General features: G+C 37.9%; 1 protein-coding gene across 1 annotated transcript in view; it reads right to left on the reverse strand.

The window, feature by feature from the left end:
• Positions 1 to 24,935, reverse strand: part of LOC135077327 (supervillin-like) — a 296,862-nt gene that overhangs the window by 132,641 nt on the left and 139,286 nt on the right. The window contains exons 5-12 of the mRNA XM_063971855.1: positions 19,865 to 22,244; positions 16,220 to 16,695; positions 15,290 to 15,568; positions 10,405 to 10,593; positions 9,778 to 10,110; positions 7,762 to 7,904; positions 6,858 to 7,442; positions 5,812 to 5,921 (exon numbers count right to left, since the gene is read on the reverse strand). Of these exons, the coding sequence (XP_063827925.1) occupies positions 5,812 to 5,921; positions 6,858 to 7,442; positions 7,762 to 7,904; positions 9,778 to 10,110; positions 10,405 to 10,593; positions 15,290 to 15,568; positions 16,220 to 16,695; positions 19,865 to 22,244 (4,495 nt within the window). The remainder of the gene's footprint in view (positions 1 to 5,811; positions 5,922 to 6,857; positions 7,443 to 7,761; positions 7,905 to 9,777; positions 10,111 to 10,404; positions 10,594 to 15,289; positions 15,569 to 16,219; positions 16,696 to 19,864; positions 22,245 to 24,935) is intronic.

Below are 24,935 nucleotides of genomic sequence, written 5' to 3' on the forward strand. Positions count from 1 at the left end.
AAACAAGCTTTACAGAACAAAATGTGGCCGCAACATTATACCACAGCAAAATCCCTTCAGGCTACAAACTGAACCCAGAACGACTCCAATCGGATTCAGATTAACGCAACAGTGAGATTTAGATTGCGTAAACAAATACAAAAAAGTGAAAACACCCTTTCACCATAGGAAAATGTTGCCCCATTTAATGCACCAGTACGCTTGATCAGCCGACTCGGCGGTAATTGATAACTTTCCTTCACCGCAGTTTCACAATTTGCTTACACATCAACTAATTTGATGGGGATTTAATAAATATAACCGCTAACCGTTGGCAAGGGAAACCGAGATAAGTTTGTGCAAATGATTATTGACTTTGCAGTTTCTCTGCAAGCTGGAACGATTTATACTTTCTTCTGTCTACTTTACATGTAAAATTACTTTTGCTTAAGCTAATTCACAGTCACAGGTTTGATCGTCGATATGAGGTATATTTATCCTATAATTTAGTTAGATATCAAACAGAACTATAGTCAAGAATACATGAACAGTTTTAAGTAATAATCGTATTCCCTCTAATGCAAAACGGGAGAAAGTCAAAAACCCTTTTAATATCAAATTGCAGATATTTTCATGTTAGCTGATATCCACCTTAATATTTTCCATTAAAAATTCTAGTAACTAACCAACCGTTTTAGGCATAAAGACAAGCATACAATTAAACATAAATTGTATAAAAATTGCTATACTAACTAAAATAAGATCCTCGCTTGCATTAAACTAATTACAAAAAACTTGCAATTTCAAGCGAGTTGCGTTTAATTTCATACGATATTACCTCACAAGGTCTTCGAAAGTAAATAATCTATCGCATAAAGTACGGCGGCTTCAACGCTAATGACTGACTCCTAACTGCAATCGTAAATGAGAATCTCTAGGCTTACGATGCAGATGGTGCCGGCGGCGACCGGTTTGCAGCCAATATGCTTTGACTGGTTTCTAAATACCATATTAGATTATTATTTAGCCTAGGCGCAGACTGCAGACTTTTTGTCGGCCGATATTTGGGCTCTTCTCCTAATGTATGAAGAATCGGCCGATCCAATGTGCGCACTTTCATACATCTCCATACTGATTAACAGCCCGACTCAACTATCGGCCAATTAAGTCGGTGGTCGGCGCCTAGGCTTAGTGGTATCTCTCAAGTAGGTACAAAATGACGTACCTACTTGCTTAGCGTTATTGTTGCATAGTTACTCCCTTCACTGTGAATTTATTTTTGTTAATGAATGGTCAAAGTAGGATTCTTTTGCTTGTAATGACTGAGTTCTAAGTGCAATCGTAAATGAGAATCTCTAGGCTTACGATGGTGCCGGCGGCGACCGGTTTACAGCCAATATACTTTGACTGGTTTCTAAATACCATCTTAGATTATTATTTAGTGGTATATCTCTAGTCTGGAGGAAGGTAGTTTAGTTAACTTTATATAAATGCAGATAAAAATTAATTAGATTTTTAAAAAGATAGCCGAAGTGAAGTAGAAGTATTTTTATACAACGTCGCTGTGACATACCCTTTCATTTAGAGGTATTCTTAGTCAATGGTAGTACAGAGGCATGATAATGGAGAGTTGTTTTGTCTCATTCGGAGGTGATGAAACTAAAATCTTACCAGCCTTAAAAATAATTTTCACTACAATTTTGTAATTTTGTTGTCATTTGACAACAAATAGAAGCTGTTCGTCTGAATTTAATCATGAAAATCCATAAACAAAAACATGTTAACAAACACTACATCGGGTGGTCACAGACTTCGCTCCAATTAAATCGCTATTTCACAGTAATGAGGGCCAGCAAAATACTTCATCCGCACTATACTAATTCAATCCTAAATGCGTTTACAGGCAGACTGGTATGCGGTAGGCTCTATTGCAGTTATTATGTCTAGCTCGTAATCAGCTGGTCGGCTAGTAATTGGTCGGCATCTAAGCAGGTACTACCGATCGTTATGATGTGATGGCTTGTAGAGATACCATTAATTGATGTCAATATTTCGGATACCTGCATAACGGGTCGCATAATAACATCTATGCAGCATGTGTCTAATCATACTGCTACGAGTATAATATAGTAGTAATGAGAACCTAAATACTTCACCCGCACTGTAAATCAGTGTCTTGACAATCACACTGTCAAGATATTACTGAATGGGTGACCTTTTTTGGCAACTTAGTTTTTTTTTGTATGTCTTTGTTGCCTGAATAAAGTTATTTTCTTTCTTTCTTTCACTGTAATTCAACCCTGAATGAGTTTACAGGCAGACTGGTATGGCGTAGGTTCTATTGCAGTTATTATGTCTAGCTCGTAATCCACTGGTCGACTAGTAATTGGTCGGCATCTAAGCAGGTAGTCTACAGCACATCAAACTATAAATTTCTGTTGCAAAATCGCCTTTATTATGACTGCATAAAATGCCACAGTGTTTACGTTGAAATGCTGTCGTCTGTACTAGGGATCGTAGTTGATCGGCATGATAGTGATGGCTTGTCGAGATCTCATTTTAATTGATGTCGATATTTCGGATACCGGCATAACGGGTCTCATAATAACATCTATGCAGCATGTGTATGCAGGTTTTGAAAATAAGGTTATCTTTTCTTGTGTATTACATGCACCGCATCCGCTAACTTAAGTCAGAAATATTCCGAACCTGAAATACTTGATTTTCTAATTTAATAATTTTATTTAACACGATATTATTATAAAGCAAGAATAGTCTTGGCGCCTTTGCCAATATATTTTTCTTCTCCTAGTATAGTTTGCTGTAACATACATACATATTCATGATTTTTCTTTGAACCGAAATAACTTGGAAATATATGACACTTGGGGATGGGAGATCGAGATCAAGCGCGAAGCTCAAGACCGAACGCGATGGAGGATTGTTGTGGACGCCCTCTGACCCATCTAGGGGACATAGGACCTTTAGTCAAGTAAGTCAAGGGGATGGGACAGATTGGTAGAATACTTCTTTAGTGACTAATGAAGTGCGAAGTGGGAGACAATACACATGCTAATTGGGACAAGATGCAACAAGAGGGAGATCCCTGCCGAGAAAATATAGAATAGACGTCTTAACTCTCCAATGTGAAAATACCTTTACATTGAGGTATGGTTCTAGCACAAGTTCTAGGATGTAGGAACTATGATATCGTATAGTAAACAACTTCAGCAGTGCTTTTAATGACTCTTCATGTAATTTGCCCACAACTACATACATGTTTTTAAATTCAAACTGCGGACATAAAAATCCACAGATACCGGAGATAGTTATAAAAATTATACGTCTGATTTGAATTTATAATGAGCTGATGCAGGATGATAAGCCTCGTGGTAAAAAATTGAATGTTTCTCAAAAAACAAGGTAAACATTGGGTTATTATTTGCGTCATTAACTGTGTAATATGCAAGCTTGAGAGCAAATTATGCACCAACTAGTATTATGTTATGATACATTGTAAGGTAACCGCTAGCAATAACTAGTTTTAAAGCTGTGCTATGAAGTTTACCATAAACCTAATATTTTGTAAATGAAAATTATGAATTCCTTACTGAAATTACTCCAAGTTACTTTAACAGCATATGACACGAAAACACAATATATGTAGTGATTGGTATTAATATTATGAACACGTACGTAACGTATTTTCCAGTATCTTTTTTTTTTTTTTTTTTTTCTCTTTATTTGGGACAACAAACAGTTACATTGAGGGCTTATGTACTAAATCTTAATAATTTGAAAATTTTGTAACAATGTAACCAGCACCATTGTCCACAGATAGGTATCAATTAACATAGTATTTTTTGTTGTAATGCAATCGGTATATTTGTTGCAAATCCTCTTCACAAGGTCGTGGTCTGCAATAAACTTGGTATTGCTTTAGGAAAGACGCTTCCCTGTGCAATTGTTGTGCCACACTAACTAAATGTTGAGATACATTTCCTAATTCTGACCTTGTTTCAAGTTAATTAAGTTTCAATTAGCTACTAACCACTCCTGAAACATGGTTGAATTCGTTTTTTGTCGATTATTAATAAGTAAATTGTAATGTAAGTACCTAATAATTACCAACAGGATTAATAAACCAGCAAATTATCAAAAAAAAATTTTTTTCGTATTTATTTGAGGAAGTAATAAACTGAACGTTCTTTTTAGGGAGGCTAGGGATACACATTTTCATGTTATGGGTACTACAAAACTATTTACCCGTGAATTATTGTTATTTTAATAGTAATGAGTGATTATCCTAAAAAATCATCATCAAGTAATTTAGTGTCCACTGCAGGACGACCCTCTCTGATTTACGAGAGGAAAATTATTGTGGATTTGACCTACCCTCCCCAAGCTGTCCGAACGGGTTAAGAAAGATCATGTCCCCATATTTCTCACTCATTTGTCGGCAGTTTGGTGTAGTGGTTCAGAACGGACTACTATGCCGAGAGGTCCCGGGTTCGATTCCCGGCCGAATTTCTGCCCGAAATTGAAATGATGAATTTTAATTTCTGTGACGGGTCTGGGTGTTTTCTATGTATAATATGTATGTATTTACAAAAAAAAAGTATTTAAGTATGTTTATCCCGTCGTCTAGTACCCATAGTACAAGCTTTGCTTAGTTTGGGACTAGAGGCGCAGTGTAAAATGTCCAAGGATATTTATTTATTATTTATTTATTTGCCTATTACGACATCCGCGGGCAGAGTGGAGACGGGCTTATTCTACTGTGCTGGCACCACGGCATAAGAAAATAATAACGTGCTAGATATCGATCATGATTATGACCAGGGATGTTATGGATATCCGTAACCGTAACCGAAACTTTCGGATATCCGAAATAAAAAAATATCCGAAACCGTAACCGATTCAAAGTTTCGGATAGTTTCGGATGTAGGCAGTGTTAAAATTGATTTTTGTATAGCATTACAATGTAAAGGCATAACAGCCTGATTTACCTTTATAATGTCATATGTCATCTAGTATCAATTTTTATTTTTTTATTCGATGTAATGTGTGCGGCCATGAATGAACCGTGTTGTGCAACTATTGCAAATTGCATTCTAAAGCACAGATATACGTAACCGTAACCGAAACTTTCGGATATCCGGAATAAAAAAATATCCGTAACCGGTATAATAATATTCCTATATCCGTAACCGTATCCATAACCGGCACCACATATCCATAACATCCCTAATTATGACTTTCCTCAGTCATTCAACGTAACACCACAGAATAATAATAAGTACTACGTACAGAAGTTTTACTTCGCGAAGGTATTTAAAAAAATGTATGCTCAAATGTCATTAACAATATGGTGTAATTTAGCCTGTCTCAAGAGTCAAGCACCATTTTGTTGACAAACGTCAGTGATCGGCACTGCGCCGAAGCTATAGGGCTGACTTCGGTAAAATGATGTGACGTGAGGTGCCAAACTGCGGAAAATGGCGGAGGAAATACATGATTTAGCATGAATTATCATGAATAATATTAACTACTTATTTACCTCTCAGTGTCTTCAGGCAACTTAAAAAAGTACATTCTGTGTTTTTATTATTATTTATGCAGTTAAATACTGCACAGTATGTAGTACACCATTTTCTTTATTTTCTTTCATCATACACAAGAATACGCGTGCGTGAGTCAACGTTCGCTCGTATGTGAGGCCTTGTCGAATAGTATCCTGTAGGTGGGCCATCGTGCGTGTTTTGTTTTCGATGTAATCTCGCGGAGATGAACATGCCTGGTAACACTGGCAAAACAAAACAAGCGACATACCTGTAGCGCACTCTGGTGTTGATGTGGCGAACTTCGCGGCCTCCGCTGCTTTCGCCGTCGCTGCCGGAGCCGGGTACTTCCATCGTGTGGATTGACATCGACTTGCTCACCTAAGGGGTTGAAGTAGAATTGGTTACTAATATAACAGGTTTTAGGGGTATTCTACTAAGGACTCTACTGAGTTTTAATCCAACAAGTAAAGGAGTAAACGAGAAATAAAAAAATTGTCTTGGTAAGATGATTTAAGAAACTCTCGTAATCGTGGCTAATACTTCTTTCATATCACTTGTAGGTAGTGAAATGTTAATTTCATCACAAAATGGTGATTATGTGTTTTGTAGGAATATACAGGGTGGAATTTTGTAATGCCACCTGGAGGGAAAGTACTCTTAATACTGTAGATAGAAAATTTTACTGAAAGAAAACATTCCTTCATTTTTGAAAAGAAAGAGAACTGCATTCAAAGATTTTTGAAAATTCACTACCATACCATACAATTTTCTGTACATAATTAAAATAATTTAAGATTTCATGGTTTTCCTTTCATTTGATTTGTCAAGTTTGTTAGAGAGATTTCATCCTTATACTTAACCCTAACGATCGATGTATTAAAAATACAGGGTATAATTTTGAACAGATTTTAGTTTGTTCGATTCCCGGGTGTACAAGCAAATTTTTGGAAATCTTTAAATGCAGTTCTATTTCGTTTCAAAAATAAAGGAATGTTTTCTTTGAGAAAAAAAATCTATCTACAATATTAAGAGTACTTTCCGTCCAGGTGGCATTACAAAATGCCACCCTGTATTTCGAACTATTTAAGATCAAACTCTCTCATTCTCATGTGCCAAATTATGAGACGCATCAGTCTTTCTATGACGAAATCGACGCCAGCGTAAATCATGATTCCCACTAGTGAGTGGGATAATTCCCAATTGTGATTCCCACTGATATGGGCGCAAATAACTGTTTGCGCCCATACCAGTGCCTGCTCGTGTCACTTTTAAGAAATAGTTTTGTTTAAATAACTGGTCAGAATGTATACTTACTGGTGGAATGTATTTTCTCACTGCGGCTGCCAGTTCATCGATGGTCTTCTCCTTCTTAGGTACATCCAATCCAAAGAACTTGTTCTTCGCTTCTTGGTTCAACGCGGATATCTTTAGTACTGTTGGTGGTTTCTCCTGGGTCATCATGACCGGTTGGCTTGGCACGGCTATCTTTTCTGGAGGCCTACGTAGCTTCCCTAACTGGATGGGTTCGTCAAGTTTCTTGACGAACCTGCGATACCTAGTGTTGTCCTCTTCTTTCTTCGCTTCCTCTGATGGTTTTCTCACGAGTTTAGCGAGAAGCGGCTTCACTTCGGGGTTTTTGGCCTGCGTTAAGCGCTCTTTGAGTTCATTCGCTCCTGGTAGCTGAATCTTACGAGGGTATTGGTCTTGAAGTCTGGTGAGGTCTGAATCGGTTCTGGAAGATTTCAGTTTGTTGTTTTTGCGCTGGAATCTCCTTGGTTTTGGGCCGGGAATCTCGTCCGAGCTATCTGATGAGGAACAGCTTTTCTCTGAGGAAGAGACGCTCGACGCGGAAGCGGATTCGTCATCCGAGGAGCTATCGATGCCTTCATCTTTGAGACCCTGTAAAAAAATGTATAATTAATAAGTGTTGGTAAATGTTAGCCACAAAAATATTATACAAATACGAATAATACAAGAGTGGGGGTTTAAAAAAACTGAGTACCTATGTGCACAAAATCGATAAATAATTTCAAGGAAGTTTCTTATGTATATTGGAGTCTGATGATTCAAGGATACGTGTCCAGAAATATTATAGATTTTGTGAAGAAATTAGACGATTTTCGCCAAAGATAACGTTAGAACCACCAAGAATATCGTTTAACTAATTTGCAAATAAATAAAAAAGAGAAGAAAAATAAAAGAAAAAAAGCGAACTAACATATGCACGCACCTCGGAACTCTCTCCCTTGGCCAGCGTCTTGGGTTTGGTCGGCACCACAGTGCTGCCCGACTTGAGGATGCCTCGCACCTCGGGCGTGATCATGCGCTGCACTCTCTCGGCCGGCGAGTCGTCGTCGAGGTCTGCAATGACAAATGCTATTATTTTAACGCTATAACTATACGCTACAAATGTTATGGTCAGTGAATTATTGGGTAATTAAAATCTGATTTCAAATTGTTTGAAGCATGTTATTGGTTACCTCTATAAAGTAAAGCGAATAAAACGCAGCAGTCATTTAAATGTTATTTCCCACTGATACTTCTACGCCCTGTTATTTTTTAAAGATCAACCAACTAGTGGTGACAAAATGTAGTACAGCTGTTGTTCTTACAAAGTTAATGGCCATATTATCTCATTGAGTAGTTTCCTAATAATCCGCTGACCATAAGATTTCGATGAATACTTCTGTGACAACCACATCTTGATTTGATAACTCAAGAGCAATGCTTGCCTTTTTGGCTTATGGATGGAAGAAATTTTAATACAAAATTAAAAAAAAAGCCACGAGATTAAATAATATAAGACAACCTGCAAAAATAACGAAGTTGTGTTGTCACAGAGATACTTTTATGTACAAATTTTCATAACAGCTGGCATGTATTTTTTAAGGCATACTTTAAAGAATGACACGATACATCTCTATAATAAATCTATCAACTTTATGCATAGAAATCTGTAATTACATTTTTGTATGTTCGTGCCAGCTTTTACGAAAGTATAGTAGACCCCAATCCAAGCGTTAAAATACAGCCTATATACATTTTTATACGATGTAAATGTAATTGCTTGATAATAGCCCACATTTTCCTGTAAATACGAAAAGGAGTTGATGGGAAGCCATAAGGTTACTTCCTTACGAAGAACTGGTTTCATAATAAACAGGAAAAACCTTGTTGCTCGTTAACGAAGAACCAATTTTACAAAAAATAAACAGGAATATTAATTTCGTGTTCCCAATTTCCAAGTATTACGTTCACGACATAAACATCCAAAATAATATACAACATTAAAAAACCCAAATTAAACTTCTTAATTCACCGCATCTTTCATTCATAAATATAGATCACAAGAAGAAATTATATTTTATTTAAAACAGATTGGGCATATGACTGAGTGAGCTCAAAATAAATATTCGAGTATCAAGTACCGCGATGAGTTATGATATGAGCAATCTAACTCAGTGTTGCAACTAACCCATGGTGATATGAGCGTGCTATTGTAGGATAACCAAAGCTATACCAAGTGGGATTAGAAAATATCAATAGCAATACAGACAACAGCACATTAGATTATTGTGGCAAAATCACCCTTATTACAACTACATAAGATACCATATTTTGCCTCGCCTGTAACCCCTACAGTTATATGGTAAGTGGGGTTTAATTCCAATCTAGCGTTTGATTACATGATTCTTGAGTTAGTAATTAGTCTGCCCCAATAGACAATGGAAAATTCTCAAACTCATTTCGTCTATGACTAAGCGAGTCCAGCCTTTTTCACATTATTTTTTTATCATTATTTATTTTAAGTCACAGTCTACTGGTGCGGACTATACATTGGTATTATTATGGTTAGTATTGATTTGCTTTACACCACCACTAATATGATACTTCTTTGGTTAACAACTCTTAAAACTCGTAGTAATGTTACATCTAGAAAACAATAAAAACAACAGGGTAAAGTAATTTTCTCAAGAGAACCCCATATGAGAAGTCAATTCAAAGAACTCAACTCTCCAATTTCCAAAAAAAATTACACCAAGCGAAGATTAGATTATTAGAAAGGTCAGGACTCAAACTTTTCAAAAAACCTCGGCGGACATCAACTTTACTCCATGCGGTATTAATACTCCATGCAAACTCCGAACTTACCTTATTATTACTGTATTAGTGCAGAACCCAAGCAACGACAAGCAAAGGAAACGACAAACTGAAATAATCAACAAAACCAGACCTAAGCTTCTAAACTTTGCGTTCTGCCGCATCATATACTCTAGCGACGTGTTTTTAGCGCTGGCCGATCGGAACAGTTCCATTTTGAGTTGGAAGTCGGGATTACGTGGCACTTCCTCATGAGTCAGGGATTTGGTCAACCTCTCGTTTTGTTCCATCGCCTCTTGAACGTGGCTGGCGAGTACAGGCATTGTCCGCAACCGGGAAGTCCTGGTCCTCTCTTCTTTAGCTCGTGGAAGACCAGCCACAGGAGGTTTGTGAGTCAACTTCTGGTTGAACATCTTCATCTTCTCACTCAGCGACATCTTAGCTGGATCGTCTTCGTCTAACTTAGCTGCCACCAGTGAGTTTGTGCGTATTTACATAACATTGTGCAGTTGTGTTTATAGCCCGGACATACACAGAGTCGAGGACATGCAAAAAAGAAACATAAGCCGACAATCAAAAGACAGGAAGCTTTCTGTTTATCAATTTACCGTTCAAAATGCAATTTACATGCTTCTAATTTCTCTTTGAGTTTACAAATTGTCTGGAATAATAATGAAAGTAAACAAATCAAATAATTTATCTTTAACATTTGTGTCAAAAATAAAAGCAGACTATTTACGAAACAACAATAAAGTCTTACCATCTTCATCCCTGTCTAGCATATTAGCTGAGCTCTTGGACTGAGCGAGAGAGAAGTCTTCCTTGGGACTTTCCGGTGCGGTCTCTGGGGGTGACGAGAAAGAGATCGGTTGTGTTTTGAAGCGATCCGTCACGGATGGCCCCTCCTTATTCTTTGAGCGACTGTGACGAATCAGTGGCTTTGGCGTTCCTGAAAACGAGAGAAAAAAAAATAAGTGCACGATTTTATAGAAAATCATACTAGAGCTCCAATTCAATTTACTTCTTATACTCGTAACTTAAGAACCATTTTAGATAATAGAAAGGGATTTAATATTTGCAGTCATTACAGAGAAAGGTCATTTTTCTTGTAGAAAATTTAGAGTAGAAAACTTTAACTTAATGGGAGATACAAGATTTGAATCAGCTCAGCTTATTTAAACAACACTAGTAGGCATCAACCTACTGTAACAATAACCTAATGATATGATTAACTACATAGTTAATATCAAATATAATTGGCAACCAAGATACAATCGCTATTGATCCACTATCAAGTACAAAAATATATTTAGATCCGCCGAATTATTCATTCCCCGCTACTATAAATATCGAATCGATCTGCATCATCAACAGTGTGACTAATTTACACAACAGATACAATCTATAAACTCGATTACAGCACAAGTACATAACATACGGGAACTATATTTATTGTTACACAACACGTTACTGCCAACTGTCTAAAAATATATAGCAATGTCGAGGGAGGCTTGGCCGTACATAAGTAATGGTCGGTTGAGTGTCCAGACTTATTACGTCATCATTTAGTATCTTCAGGAACATGATTCTCTCTAATTTACTGGACCCAAATGGAGGGCTTGGCCTGAATTCTCCACGTCCGTCGGTCGAGTTGGTTTAGGCATATTTCTCCCTTAGTCAACTTTCATATCCACTGGAAGAGTGGGAGCAGTTTCAGGAGACGATATTCTACTGTATTCTATTCTATCTGTAGGACACTATTAGTTCCAGCTTCTACTAGAATTTTAATAGATACTGGGATTTGATACAATTATTGATTTAACTTATCTGTAGCTTCTTAATTCCTTAGAATGTAATCATGGATCGCACCATAGAGGTTTTTAACCGATCCTAAAAATAATAAAATATTATTGCACTGTGTACAGAAGAATCATATGAACTTTTAACCCTTAACCAGGCTAAAAAAAGTCATTGGTTTTCAACTGTATCTTCACAGCATAAAGTTCAAATTGATGTGGGCTTTATGGATACCAGAGCCTGATTAAGGGTTAATAAGTGCGATTATGCATTAAACTATAGTATGATGTGTTCCCCTTGTACAAAGATCGACAAAAAATAATAAAAAAATATCAACGAGCCGTTACAGTGTTTCATGGAAATAACACCATTATTACTATTAAACTTAGGAACCTAATTCCCTAGGCAGTGTGTGCCATACAAAATAATTATTACATTTCAACCTATGTAGCCTTGAACTGTAATTCTGGAGTCTGGAACTGGTCGCCGACATTCGTTTCTTCACATGACTGCCCGCCGACTCAACATTTCGTATATCGCCGCTTCGCCAACAGAACCTTTCACCAGCGTACGATTCGTCGACAGCACAGTTCGTCATTAGATATTTCGCCTAAGAACAATTCACTAAATCGATACTTCGTCAATTAACTATTCATCTTAGAACTATTCAAATAAAGTTACTTTCGGATTTATTAATATCAAACTTGTTTTTTTTTTCTTATTTAAAGGAGAATGCCCAAGTGACTATGGGAGTTGGTATCGCTATCAAATTCATTGTACATTAATCGAATAAAGCTTAATTTATAGTATGCATACAGGACTATTTGGCACAGTTATTTTTTTTTTTATAAAACTCCGGACTTTGACGTAATTTTGGTTTAAGTGAAATGAATGGTGTCCATTGGCATAGTTACAGGTTTTACCTTAGAATACTTGTTTTATATTTGTGGATAGTTACCCTGCCTAAAAAAAAACCCTAGCTACGCCAAAGCTAGCGTTATTTGATAAGGATCAGATATAAACACAAAATAATCTTGCGTGCATACCAATGTTATTTATACCATTTTGCAAGGGGAAAAGGATTTGTGGTTAGCCCTGACTACTTAAGGATAGGAAAAAATCAAATGATACCGCGAGCTAACTACGAACAGCGCCATCTATTGACAACCGTGCGAACTACGTAGTGTCGTTGCTCGGTGATAGGTGTTGCTGATTGCAGCTCATTGTTACAATACTTTTTATTAAAATCGGATTTTATTCCGGAGGTTTTACAATTTCTTACTACTTTCGCAAATCATTACAAATGAAGAAAGGAATTTACGGTGTGGTACCCTCAATGTACAATTAGATTTCGAGCGATACCACTTTTGGGCATTCTCCTTTACAAATTTAATAAAAACTTTATACATAAATAGATAATTGCAATACTCGTATTTATAGCCTGACCAGGAACATAAAAACCCTCGCCATGTTGCGGAAAACTAATGGTACTAATTTCTTTTAATGGCAACAGTAACTCAAAACTTCATTGACATGTCACCTTGCATGTCAGTCTATTGCTGTCAAAGTGTAAACAAACTTTATTTTAAATGTGCGCAATTGGTTTTATGAATTAAATTGCTAAAATATTTTTATAGTCGTGAAAGAAAAGTGGTTCACAATGTGTTAAAGTATTTGTCGAAGAGAAATACTAAGGGTTCGGACAATATTTTCATTGAATAATGTTTCCGACAAAGGTTGTCAAATTGACTGACATGTTTATCGTATAGTACAGTCCACTATGAAAATTAGCTGTGGTTTGTTTCAACTACCTATTTTAAAAATTTTGTCACTTTCTAAGTGTTGAATTTTATGGGATTGGGAAAAAAGTACCGTTCTTGAGCAGACATTGCAGTTGAATATTCAAGTTCTGAATTTGATTATTGATGAATAATAAAATAAATTCTACTAGCTCGATTGATGGTTTCATTTAATTTATTTAAATCAGGTTACCTATAATAATATTTTTTCGTTAATTTATGAAAATATCAAATTAGCCCGTAATCCTGAATCCTGATACATAAAGTTAGCCTATTAATTTAACACAGGTACGACTGTACTCAGTGTTGCACTATCAAATGCAATTGACGCGCCTCTATGCCAGGGTTTTTATGTTCTTGGTCAGGCTATACTATACTAATACTATTATTAAAAATGCGAAAGTAACTCTGTCTGTCTGTCTGTCTTGCTTTCACGCCTAAACCACTGAACCGATTTTGATGAAATTTGGCATAGAGATAGTTTTAGTCCCGAGAAAGGACATAGGATAGTTTTTATCCCGGTATTTTTGAAACAAGGACGCGCGCGATAAAGTTTTTCTATGACAGACAAAATTCCACGCTGGCGAAACCGCGGGCGGAAAGCGTATTTTGGTTCACCATGATTTTTTTAATTAATTAATATAGATTTTGACGATTGTTACATTACAAAAGTATTGCTTATTTAAGTTTGTATTACATTAAATCATAATGTTTTTTCCTATTTTCTTTTATTTTTTTCTATTTTCATCGACTATTAAAAGTTTTATTATGTGTATTTCCCTAATGCTAAATTTCATAAATCCGAAAGTACCTAACTTTATTTGAATAATTATAATATGATTAGTTACCTAATTGACGAAGTATCGGCTTAGTGAATCGTTCGTAGGCGAAATATCTAATGACGAACTGTGCTGTCGACGAATCGTACGCTGGTGAAAGGTTCTGTTGGCGAAGCGGCGATATGCGAAATGTTGTGTCGGCGGGCAGTCATGTGAAGAAACGAATGTCGGCGACCAGTTCCAGACTCGTAATTCTGAATAGATTTATGTATAAAGAAAATGGAATATCGAAACGCTGACTTGCAACTTTGCAAGTACTATTGTAATACTGTGTATGGTCAGCATTGAAAGTAGTGAAACGTCTAATTTCAAGCAATTTTAAACCCTGAATGCTTCAAATATTTGATTTTAGCGGTACCTAGTCAATCAGTAAAACTGGATCAGGTACACTATTATAACAGTATCCGGCACTAGTCGTAGTTGAACTAATAAGTCCTTGATAAACATCAGTGTATTATAATTTAGTTTTAACATGGTTTTTTATGCATTTAAACTAGGTATACTTGCGACTGAAAAAGTATATCACTGCTTTACCATGGGAAGGGCGGGCAAGCACTGAGGAAATATGTTAAATCATTTTTAAGAGTTATATTCTCATACCAGTGGTGCTTTACAAATGGGACTGTAACTTTACAATATTCAAAATATTATTCATTTTAATTCGTGTCTCCTAACCTACTCAGGGCAACTTTAAGCATAAAGTGAGAGCTGAAAACGACAACAGAAGGCAAGGAGACACCTGGACAAACTCATAAAATCTGTCTACGCACGCGCTACACAACAGTGCTGCCACGTATGAAAGCTGTTTGGTACAAATGCGTAGTGTGAGTGCAAACATCAGTGGTGTGGTTACCATCTGCAGTTGGTTTTAATTCACTTTTAGAAAGAGATTTAGTACTAAACTAAGCAAGCTTTTCCTATGGCGAGGCCAGAAAAAGGAAATAACATACTTAAATATTAATAGAAACATCCAGACCAATAGAGACAGAGTTCTGTACAGAAATGTTTTTATTGCTCGGGGATCGAACCCGCGACCTCCGGCATAGTAATGCGGCACGTGAACCATCATCAGACCAGGCGGCCATCAATAAAAACAAATGACAAAAGAATAACAAATGTATAATACTCTGGCATAGTTAATCTGGATAACCTTGCCAGGTGAGAATGAACAAAAACAAATGATAGTGAGAAAAGAAACAAATGAAAGTACCTTTGGCCTGCTGCTGCAACTGCTGCCACATGCTGGCTCTGGCAACCACGCTGTTGCTTTTGACCAGCCCCAGAGCAAACCCCACGCTGTTATCCGGGGCCTCATCATCGCTGCCCGGGTCCTGAGGGCTTCGAACGCACTCGTTCTCAGTAGACTTCCTATCACGCTCCATCACTCGGAACCCGCGCTCGATCGACGAAGGAGACCAGTCGTTCCCACTGCTGTTGGTAGCGTGATTCTCCCTGATCTCCTGGCTTTCGATCAAGCCTAGTTCTTCACCTGGAAAATACAAACGTAACTTTAAAATATATGTATGTTAATGAGTTCATGTTAATTCGATGCAAAACAAGCTGTTCAAATATTGTTTCAATATGTGCAACACGGGATTTAATTGGACACGGTATTCACGTACTGAATTCACAGAGCAATAAACGCTATATTTACGTGGAATCCATGTGGAGGGAACCGACCATGACATTACGGTTGACGGACGTCTGAATCATCAGTCATCACATAACAACCGACACAAATTTTTGGTTCAAATTTAACTGTACCAATGACACTTTTTTGCCGCGAAAAAACGTATCAAATTGCTTAATAAGCATCCAAATACCCGTTTGACAAAGAACACGTGCATTACATTGACCCAAATAAGTCTAGAGACATTCGCAAGGTTGCGACGTTTATTTTCAAAACGATCCTAATACGAATAGCGACGCATTCAGTAAAGCTAATTTTACCAAGCAACATAAACAAAACGCGGTTAATGCAACCCGTCCGATCTCATTACTTCCACATGTTTACTTCATGACATTGGTACAGCTTTGATAGGTCGATATAAACATTGCGAAATCATCTCATATTTATTGCTTGCCTCGAAAATAACTCGCAAGTTTTAAAAGTGATTAATAATTCCGGGAGTGAACTCACCAGAATGCGGACCGGAATCCCTGGACGAAGCGCGGTTGTACACTCCGCTATCACAAGACACATTTAGACTCCAGTTGTCGGCTTCGGCCTGTTGCCTCTCGTCCTCCTCCAAGGCCCGGCAGTCCTCATCCAAAGCCACTCGGACCTTGTTCACCTCTTGTTCGATCTCGTCCAACGTCGACTGTTTTCTTTCGGCGTTCGCGACGATGTTTTCGAAATCTAGAAAGGTGGCCTCGCCGTAGCTTTCGTCCTTGACGGCCGGTAGTTCTCCGTTGGTGGCGGGAGATTTGACACTGAACGAGCTGGTGCCGAAAGGCGGCGAATCCAAGTTCTGCGCGAAGTCAACAAACGGGTCCCGCTCGGGTTCCGCCGCTCCGAGGCTCCTGGGTGCAGCAGCACCGGACTCGACGGGGCGTTTCGTAAAACTACAGTCCGCTGTGGCGAACGGTTGGAAACTCGCTTGGCCCGGATCCAAACTGCGAAATGAGAAAAGAAGCGCGTCAATGTAGAACACAGCCGTACATAAGAAAGAGATGGAAACCTTTTCAGTGCGCCTTCATAAATTTCGATGAGTTATGGCATGAGTGATTGGAGCGGCGTCGCCAATCTATCGTTTAGGAAGTTTGACAGTATCGGCAATATAATCTAAATATAATTGTCTGCTCTCGATACTTAAGTTATCTATCGATCTTTGATCAAGATTTATCGATACTCTAAAGCCTGTTTAGTGTTTACGATTGGTGGTGTTTTAGCCATTAATCTTGCTATCACATTTCGGTGCGTTAAAAAAGAAAACAAATAATCGAAGTTCAAAATAGTCTTATGTATTTCAAATACTAATTTTGTTTGAGTACTTAAAGTACAGAACATTGTGCAAGGCTCTTGAAAACGCTTGAATGCAACTAGTCCAATGCAATTTCTCAAGATAAACTTAATAGGAACAAAGTCGTAAAACTGAACGTGGTCCTAAAAGTGTTCTTGCAAGACGGACGGCGTCAGCTGGTTTCAAATCTACGCTATTAAGGGCAGATGAACAACAGCGTAGGAAAAAATGGAACGGGAAAAGTTTATTTATTAAATAAAAGCCCTGCTGTACAGTGTCACACTGGTAGGAACGAGAAGTGGGAATATGATCAATGAAACCTTATAAGTTGAATGCATTATTCTTATTTATTAATATGTAATGGCCATAGGAATGACACCGCGAATTAACATCCATTACGATTTGAAGTATGATCCTATATCTAAGCAGACGATTTAAGTTAATCTTTATGAGAGAAAAGTTTTTCATATTATGAAATGCACCAAGGGAAAAGACGAAACTTTCATAAAACTTATGGAAACGGAAACAAATCAATACTGGTAGGTAATTATCAAACGATGAATCATAAGGCAAAAACATCGAGCGGTTTGACCATAAGTCACAAAGCAGACACAAACATACATGCCCCAGAGTAATGTTTTCAATAAATAATAGTAAGTGCAGTTGTAAGTGGCTCTAAATTTCCACTCTAAAACTTATTCCCAAAATACAATTTGCAATACCAATATTAGATAGGATCATATTCACTATCACCGTAGCCGCAATAAAACACGATGCGAGCCGAAGTACAACACATCCAGAAATAGTTTTTGACCCAGTAACGGCTGGAGTACGTATTTCCGTCATGCTCCCGTCTCAAGCTCCGATGTTAATCACCATGGTGATTAATCTATCGATTAATACGATTGTCTTATAACCGAATGTTAAAACAGTATGTAACTTTGATGTTGAATAATTAACTGTTCGAATATGAACACAACATACAAAGCCCTGTCAACGATTGTCGAGTTCCAGCGAACTACAATCAATGGTCAGAAGCCGCGTAAATGACATTGCATTTCATTTTGCATTGCAATGCTCTCAGGTTTTAGGACGGGTTGTAAATTGGAAATTCAATCGTTATATGGAGTAAATCAAATGTATGGTTTCGGAAGAGAATTGATTTTCATGCTGACATCAGGAAAGGTGTATGCTTGTTCTTGTTCTATCATGGTAGATAATTTAGAGCCAGTTTTTAATAAAAAAAAATTCAAGATATCATTAAAAATACTAAGGTAAAGATTTAAGGAGCTTTTATTGCAACTGTTTTGGAAGATTATTCTGATGCAGTTTTCGTGTAACTTAAGCTCAGAATACGTTCCCAAACTTTAAATATGAATCAGTAAATAAATACTGCACTTTTTAGGTCAGCTCGTGGTCCTAAGGGCGCACAAGAAAAAAATTGGCTTCTTTCCAAAAACACTATAAACAAATGGCAAAACTTTTCATAGAATCTGCTGCTTTATTTTTTTACGAGACATCTCAAAGTGTCTGATAAACATAAAAGCGTATGCAACGTGCAATCTGTTCCAAATTACGTTAGTAAACTTTATGATAGTTATGAAATAACTATCAAACTCGTTTCCTGAAAGGAAGCATTTACGAGATTATGTTCTATCAAAGGGAAAGTGATTAGCTTGCGTTCTCAAAACGTTTACTTTTAACGATAACGGTTTCACGTAAAATGGATATGGACTCACTTGTTAATTGCACAAATAGGTATCGCTTATTATTTTAGCTCACGTGACCTAAATGCACAAAACGGAGCGCATAGTCTCGAACGACCCACATATTGGTGTAGTTTTGGTAACATAACGGGTAACGTACCATTCGCCAAGTTGGTTCAAATATTTGCAATCCAATTTATGCATCTTGTCACCAAACAAAACACCAGCTGTCCTCTACGGAATAAACAAAAGCTAGCCAAAATTAATTCTTACGCGTGTACAACTATACGCAACATGACTCAAACTGTAGGATTCAGCGGTGATGTCAGGGACTAGAACATTATGTAGAATTAACGCAAATTCTGCTAACCAACTTCATGAATAGCTAATTGTGTAAAAATGGTTAGGGGATCGGCATTAAATTTAAAGGATTAACTTTCAAATTCAGTACTTTGGCCGGATTAAGCAAATCTCACGCAGAATGGATTAGGTTTGAATATTTATTGTAAGCTTCGTAAATTGAGATTTACTGGAAAAAGAAACATTTTATTCTTGTTACACTGCTGCTTTATATGCTTTTCATTAATTTGAATGGTTTATTTAAACAAGAAAAAATACAACCCAGTCTATAACGGAGCGGACAGACCAGCAGCGGTAGCGGGTTAGCATCCCGCGTGCGGCAAATGTTAGTGTGACGTTCGCACATGTAACGGGCGAGTAGTTCAAAATACTGTATTTTGTTAACACGAATCACAAAGGAATCTGTATTGAGGAAAGTAACCGAAACATCAAAACGGTCAGTGTTCAGAACAAAACATTCGGTGCCGGCCCACGCCACACGCCCGCCCATCAAAATAATGGCGTCGGGCCAAGCGGCTTCCACGACCGGGATCAGCAGAGCGCAATCACCTTTACACGAGAAAAGCCATATTTATGAAATCCACTCGACCGGCAATGAAGAATTGCGGACAAACAAAAATTAACTCTACGTATCGACGCACTGTGGGCGAATTAATGGATAACGTCTATCAATAAGATCTATTTCAGGCCAATTTATTGTTACATTTCTACAGAAAGCAGCAAAAACTAGGTAAATATGCAGTGATTCATTCTTACCTGGAAGCAACAGAGCGCATTTCGTCCACAGTGATTGGCTGCGTTTTGAAACGCTCTTTATCACGAGGCTTGGACCTTGATGTCGACGGTTGCTCCTTCGCCAGGACATCCTTAGTGAGAGCTTGCTCCATACTTTTTATTCGCGCCGCAATCGATGGAAACGTCTTCGGTTTGTCATCACCGTTACTTTCGTCCCGGTTGCCGAGCTCCCACGGCGCACAGTGTCCGTTTTCACAATTTTCTTCCACTTTTATCCTCCTATTATTAAGTATTGAGAGCAATTCGTCGTTCACATCACAAACTAAGCTTTTCGATCGTGGATTCGATTTCGGGCGCAGATTTCTTCGGCGCAGTACAGCGCACGGATAATTGTCTTCCGTGTCAGCCGCGAGATTCAACGTACGGCGCGGTCCAGCCGCGGGTAAGTCGCTCGCGTCGCAACTGATATTCGTCACACTAATGTTCGCATCGCTGTCTGCGCAAAATGAGAGCCGTGGGCGCGGGGATTGGCTACGTTCCCTGGTGAGACTTGACCCTCTCTGCTTTAAAATAGGCTTAACCGTCGCTTCGCACTCCGAGCCGGAATGGTCAGATGTCCGTGATCTGAGAAGTGAAGGTCTTCGCGAGCTTCTGTCGTCTTCGCTCATATCGAAACTAGAAGCGTGTCCTTCATCGCCGGACAGTTTTTTTGAAGATTTAAGTATTGGTTTTTTTGGAAGATCAAAGTCGTGATCATCATGTTCAGTAGATTTTTTCTTTAGAATTGGCTTAGGTGTATCAGGTGGTAAAACTTCAAGACAGGGTCGTTCTTCAGAAAAGCTCTTTTTCTTCAAAATTGGTCTGACGATTTCCTTATCGTCTTCAACTAATTCAGCGCCGCCTGCGGCTGCTAAAAGAACAGCTTGAGCAATAGAAACGTGAGAAGAAGTAGTACTGCTACTAGAGCTGGAATTAGATTTGCGCTTTAAAATACCATGAGGCTCCGGGGAGCCGTGTGAAATGTCTTCATTAGTAAGCTCTTCTTCTCTACTCATCTTTCGTTTTAATATGCCTTGAATTTGGCCATCTGGTGATCTGTTTCTAACAACATCTTCTAATGATGATCTCCTATTTTTCAAAATTGGTTTGTTTGTGTCGATAGAACCATCTTCGGCAAAGGAAACTTCTGGACTACACGACCTCCTCCTAGCAACTTGAGACTCATCCAAACTACGGCGTTTTTTCAGTATTCCTTGACGCTGCCTATTATCTAAGCGGCAGCTCCGAGGTTCTACCACGCTCGGGGAAAATGTAACAGGGGGAGAAGCTATAGCATGGTTTGAAGCATTCGATAATACGCTATCTTCATGAATAGATTTGCGTTTTAAAATAGACACGGGCGTATGACTACAGGACGTCGACGAAGTATCAAGACGACGGTTTTGACTAGACGTATCGTTATTGAGATCAGAAAACATTGCACTTTGCTTTTCAAAGTCGATAAGTCTCTGAGCTGCTGTGTCTATATCCTTCAGCCTTTCAGTGACTCCTCTGGATTGAGCTGGTCTCTCATTGGTAAGACCGTAATTATAGTTATGATTATTTAATCTTTGTTCATTATTAGATCCGAATAAAGAGTCAAAACGTTGTTCAGGTGTGTCTACAGTTAACTTATTACTAGTTAAGTTATTCGACAATTTGTTAACCCTATCTAATGTCTGTTTGGTCAACGCAGCCAAGCTGTCCATCTCTTGCGAAAGTCTGGAATTACTCGCATGTGGTCTAACAGTTTCATGTAACGTAGACAACATTTTTGCGTCTTTATTTTCCTCTACCAAGCCACCAACGATAGCATCAGATTTATTCGATCCGGTATTATTCTTCAATACATTTTTAGACGAAACGTGGCTAGCGTCGTTCGTATCTCTTGGAGAATTATTTTCTAAACTAGTCAGTCTTTTCTTTGAATTATGATATTTTTCGCTAACACTTTCGCTATCTTTCTGAACTCGATGTCTTCTGTCGATTCGGTTGTTTTCTGTGTCACTTTTTGCCTTATCGGGGCTTCTGCGTGTTGTATTTCTTCGCGGCGACTCCAACTTGGTTTTTGAATCTGGTTTCGATAAATCTTGCTTTAGGGGTGACGTAGAGGTGCGAGAATGTTTCTCGGCTGACTTTTTCAAGGGTATACAACTAGGTTTGGTGCCAGTATCTAAACTGCGACGCCTCTCAGCGGGTTTGTTAGTGGAGGGAGCGTTAGGAGATTTGAGAAGAGACGACTTAATGCCGAAGGATAAATTAAAAGCACTCTTAGGAGATACTCTGGAAGACGGCAGTGAATTTTCAGTCTTGGGTTGTGGCGTTTCGAGGGGTCGGCGACTTCTTGTTTTCGCGACTGTTCCTGTAACAAAACAAAAGGGAGACGGTTATTATTTGCAATATAATAAGTATAAGCCCTATAAGTACTTGTTATTAATCTGAGCCGTGCTCGTATAAAGCGGAAGAGGAAGTTGTTGACCCGCTACGCGTCCGTATTGTTCGGTAGGTTCAGTGACTGCGTCGCGGACGCCTATTACACGTGACTTTTCGCGCGTTGTGACCGCCATAGCTATTGTTGCTAAAGTTACGGTATGCATTATGTATCATATTAACACTTTATTTGTGTAATTGTGAATGAAAACCGAGGTGGTACACTTATTCTCGTAGAATAGAAACAACTGTAATAGATAGAAGCTTAAAGGTGAAATGTTTTTGTCATAATAGTTTTAATGTCAGAAAGCGTATCAGTAATTAATTACAATTTCAGCGCACCGTTTAGGCGTGGCCATATTAATTGCTACATGAAAAGGCGAATTATGTAAAACCATGCATAATCCTAATTAAAACGTCGCAATTAAAAGTTGTGTCAGCTTTTAATTGCGACATTTTCCCCGACATCATAATTCCGTTTCCCCGGCAAGGACGTGGGGTAATGGGAAATTTCCGATGTAGGCGAGGGTCGCCGCATGACCGGCGATCACGTGCGAGGAGGCGAAGGCTGTGTCTATGCGGTTTGCGACAAACATTGCGACCATGGGGGTGGTATGAGTGAAGTTGGAACTACATACCGAAATGCCTTTCGGACCTTGGGAACTGTATATAAAATTACGTTTCGACCTTTTAACGAAGTCTTACTCTGTTTTCTTTAGACAATGGAAAAGCGACAGCATCGATCTCTATTTGTGATTTATTTAAAATGCAATATAGCAATAGGTAAGTTTTTTTTTATTCTGCACAGTAAAAAGTTAAAGAAAAAACAGCATCGATCTCTATTTGTGATTTATTTAAAATGCAATATAGCAATAGGTAAGTTTTTTTTATTCTGCACAGTAAAAAGTTAAAGAAAAAACAGCACAATCTAGTTGGCATTCCTGTTAAGTCTTCCAGGCAATATTTAGGCAGACAAAGAGCAGTATGATATTCCCTAGTGCTTCACTTATATTTTGGAAAATAAAAGTATTTTTAAGTGTGTCGTATTTACGACCACTTTGGCACAATAAATAATTCAGCCTATAAAAGTACGCCCAATGCGAATTCGCATTATACAATTTTAACGGGAAACACGTAAGAGCAAATGAGCAGGATTATTAGATTCGAGTAATATTATATTACAAATACATATGATTTATTCAAAACCAGTTTTTACATTTCCATGTCGCTGACGAGCATTTCCTTTATGTAATACATACTTTTAATAGAAATTGGGGATTACAAAAACAGTTTCATGTATAAAGTAACTGTAATAGTCACAATAGTCGAGCACATCTCGTCGAGAAGCAATCACGTGCGAAATACCGAAGGCTGCGGTGCCTGCGGTTTTATACCGCGACACACAACACTGCTGCTTGTTTAATATATGATTTGTGAATTGTGATGTTGCGGTAAAGCCTCTTCGGGCATAGGCATTCTTCATGGAAGGTTATCTTCATTGTTGGAAGAACTGAGATCACAACCCTAGTGAAAGACTAAATGAGCCGCAATGGACGTTTTGATATAACTACGCTTGTCATTGATATGCCAATAGGCCTTTTCTTCTAGACAAATTGTTAGAATAGGTTGGATCAAGCTTAATAAACAAACAATATGATTTAGCACTTTTTGTGTCCTATTTGGGAATGAACTCAGAACCTCCAAGTTCAGAGTCTAATAAAGTTATCATTGGACAACTGACTCAAAACAACTTTCCAGCCAAGCTTATGATATAAGCCGAAGTAACTTAGTAAGGGTTATTTCGTAGTAGATTTTCTCAAGCCATTAGGCAGGACACCTGGTGCCTACTTAAGGTGCACTTACTATCCCGACTTGTTGGTGACTTAAATAGGTAGTACCTACAAACATGAGAAACTTAAAACTTGGCCTGAGCTCTGCCGTGTTTTTGATATTATCGAGCTGTTCATTGAGATCAAACAAGCGTGTTAATAAAATCACTTGCGAAACATTATAATATCGCAAAATACTCGTATACATACATATAAATTATTAGACTCCATGCTTCCTGATTTCATGATGGAAATGGATACGGAAGAGCAATTAATGATATAAATTGATTGGCAGGATTTCGGAGTTTCAATGGAGAGTGGAATATTAATTTCAATTTCAAAGTTACAAACAGTTAATCTGATTTCAATATACATTTCTCTCTGTGATAATAATGATTCAGAAAGCATGACACCGAAATAGAAAGCTCGAAAGCTTGTATTCATTAACTTTTTACCATACATCGACGAAAACAAATTATACGCAGAGTTAAAATAGATATAGATATTATACTGGTATTTATTATTTATCATAGAATATGTACTTTAATTATACAAAATGGCACCTATTAAAACGACGTAAAATCCCTCAGTATTCAACTTTATGTCCCGTCATCTATACAATAAAACATAATGAAATAGACACGTGCTCTTAATTCTAAAGGCGGGATAAGGCGGGCAGGTTTCATCCTACGGTAGTTGATACAACCTCCCACGAGCAGTTATCTGGCTCACAAAAAAACGCTGCACAAACTTACTTGGCACGTTTTTAGCTTAGCCAGCGCATACGTACATGT

This window comes from Ostrinia nubilalis, chromosome 13 (assembly GCF_963855985.1).
Source record: "Ostrinia nubilalis chromosome 13, ilOstNubi1.1, whole genome shotgun sequence".
NCBI classification, from domain to species: Eukaryota; Metazoa; Arthropoda; class Insecta; order Lepidoptera; family Crambidae; genus Ostrinia; species Ostrinia nubilalis.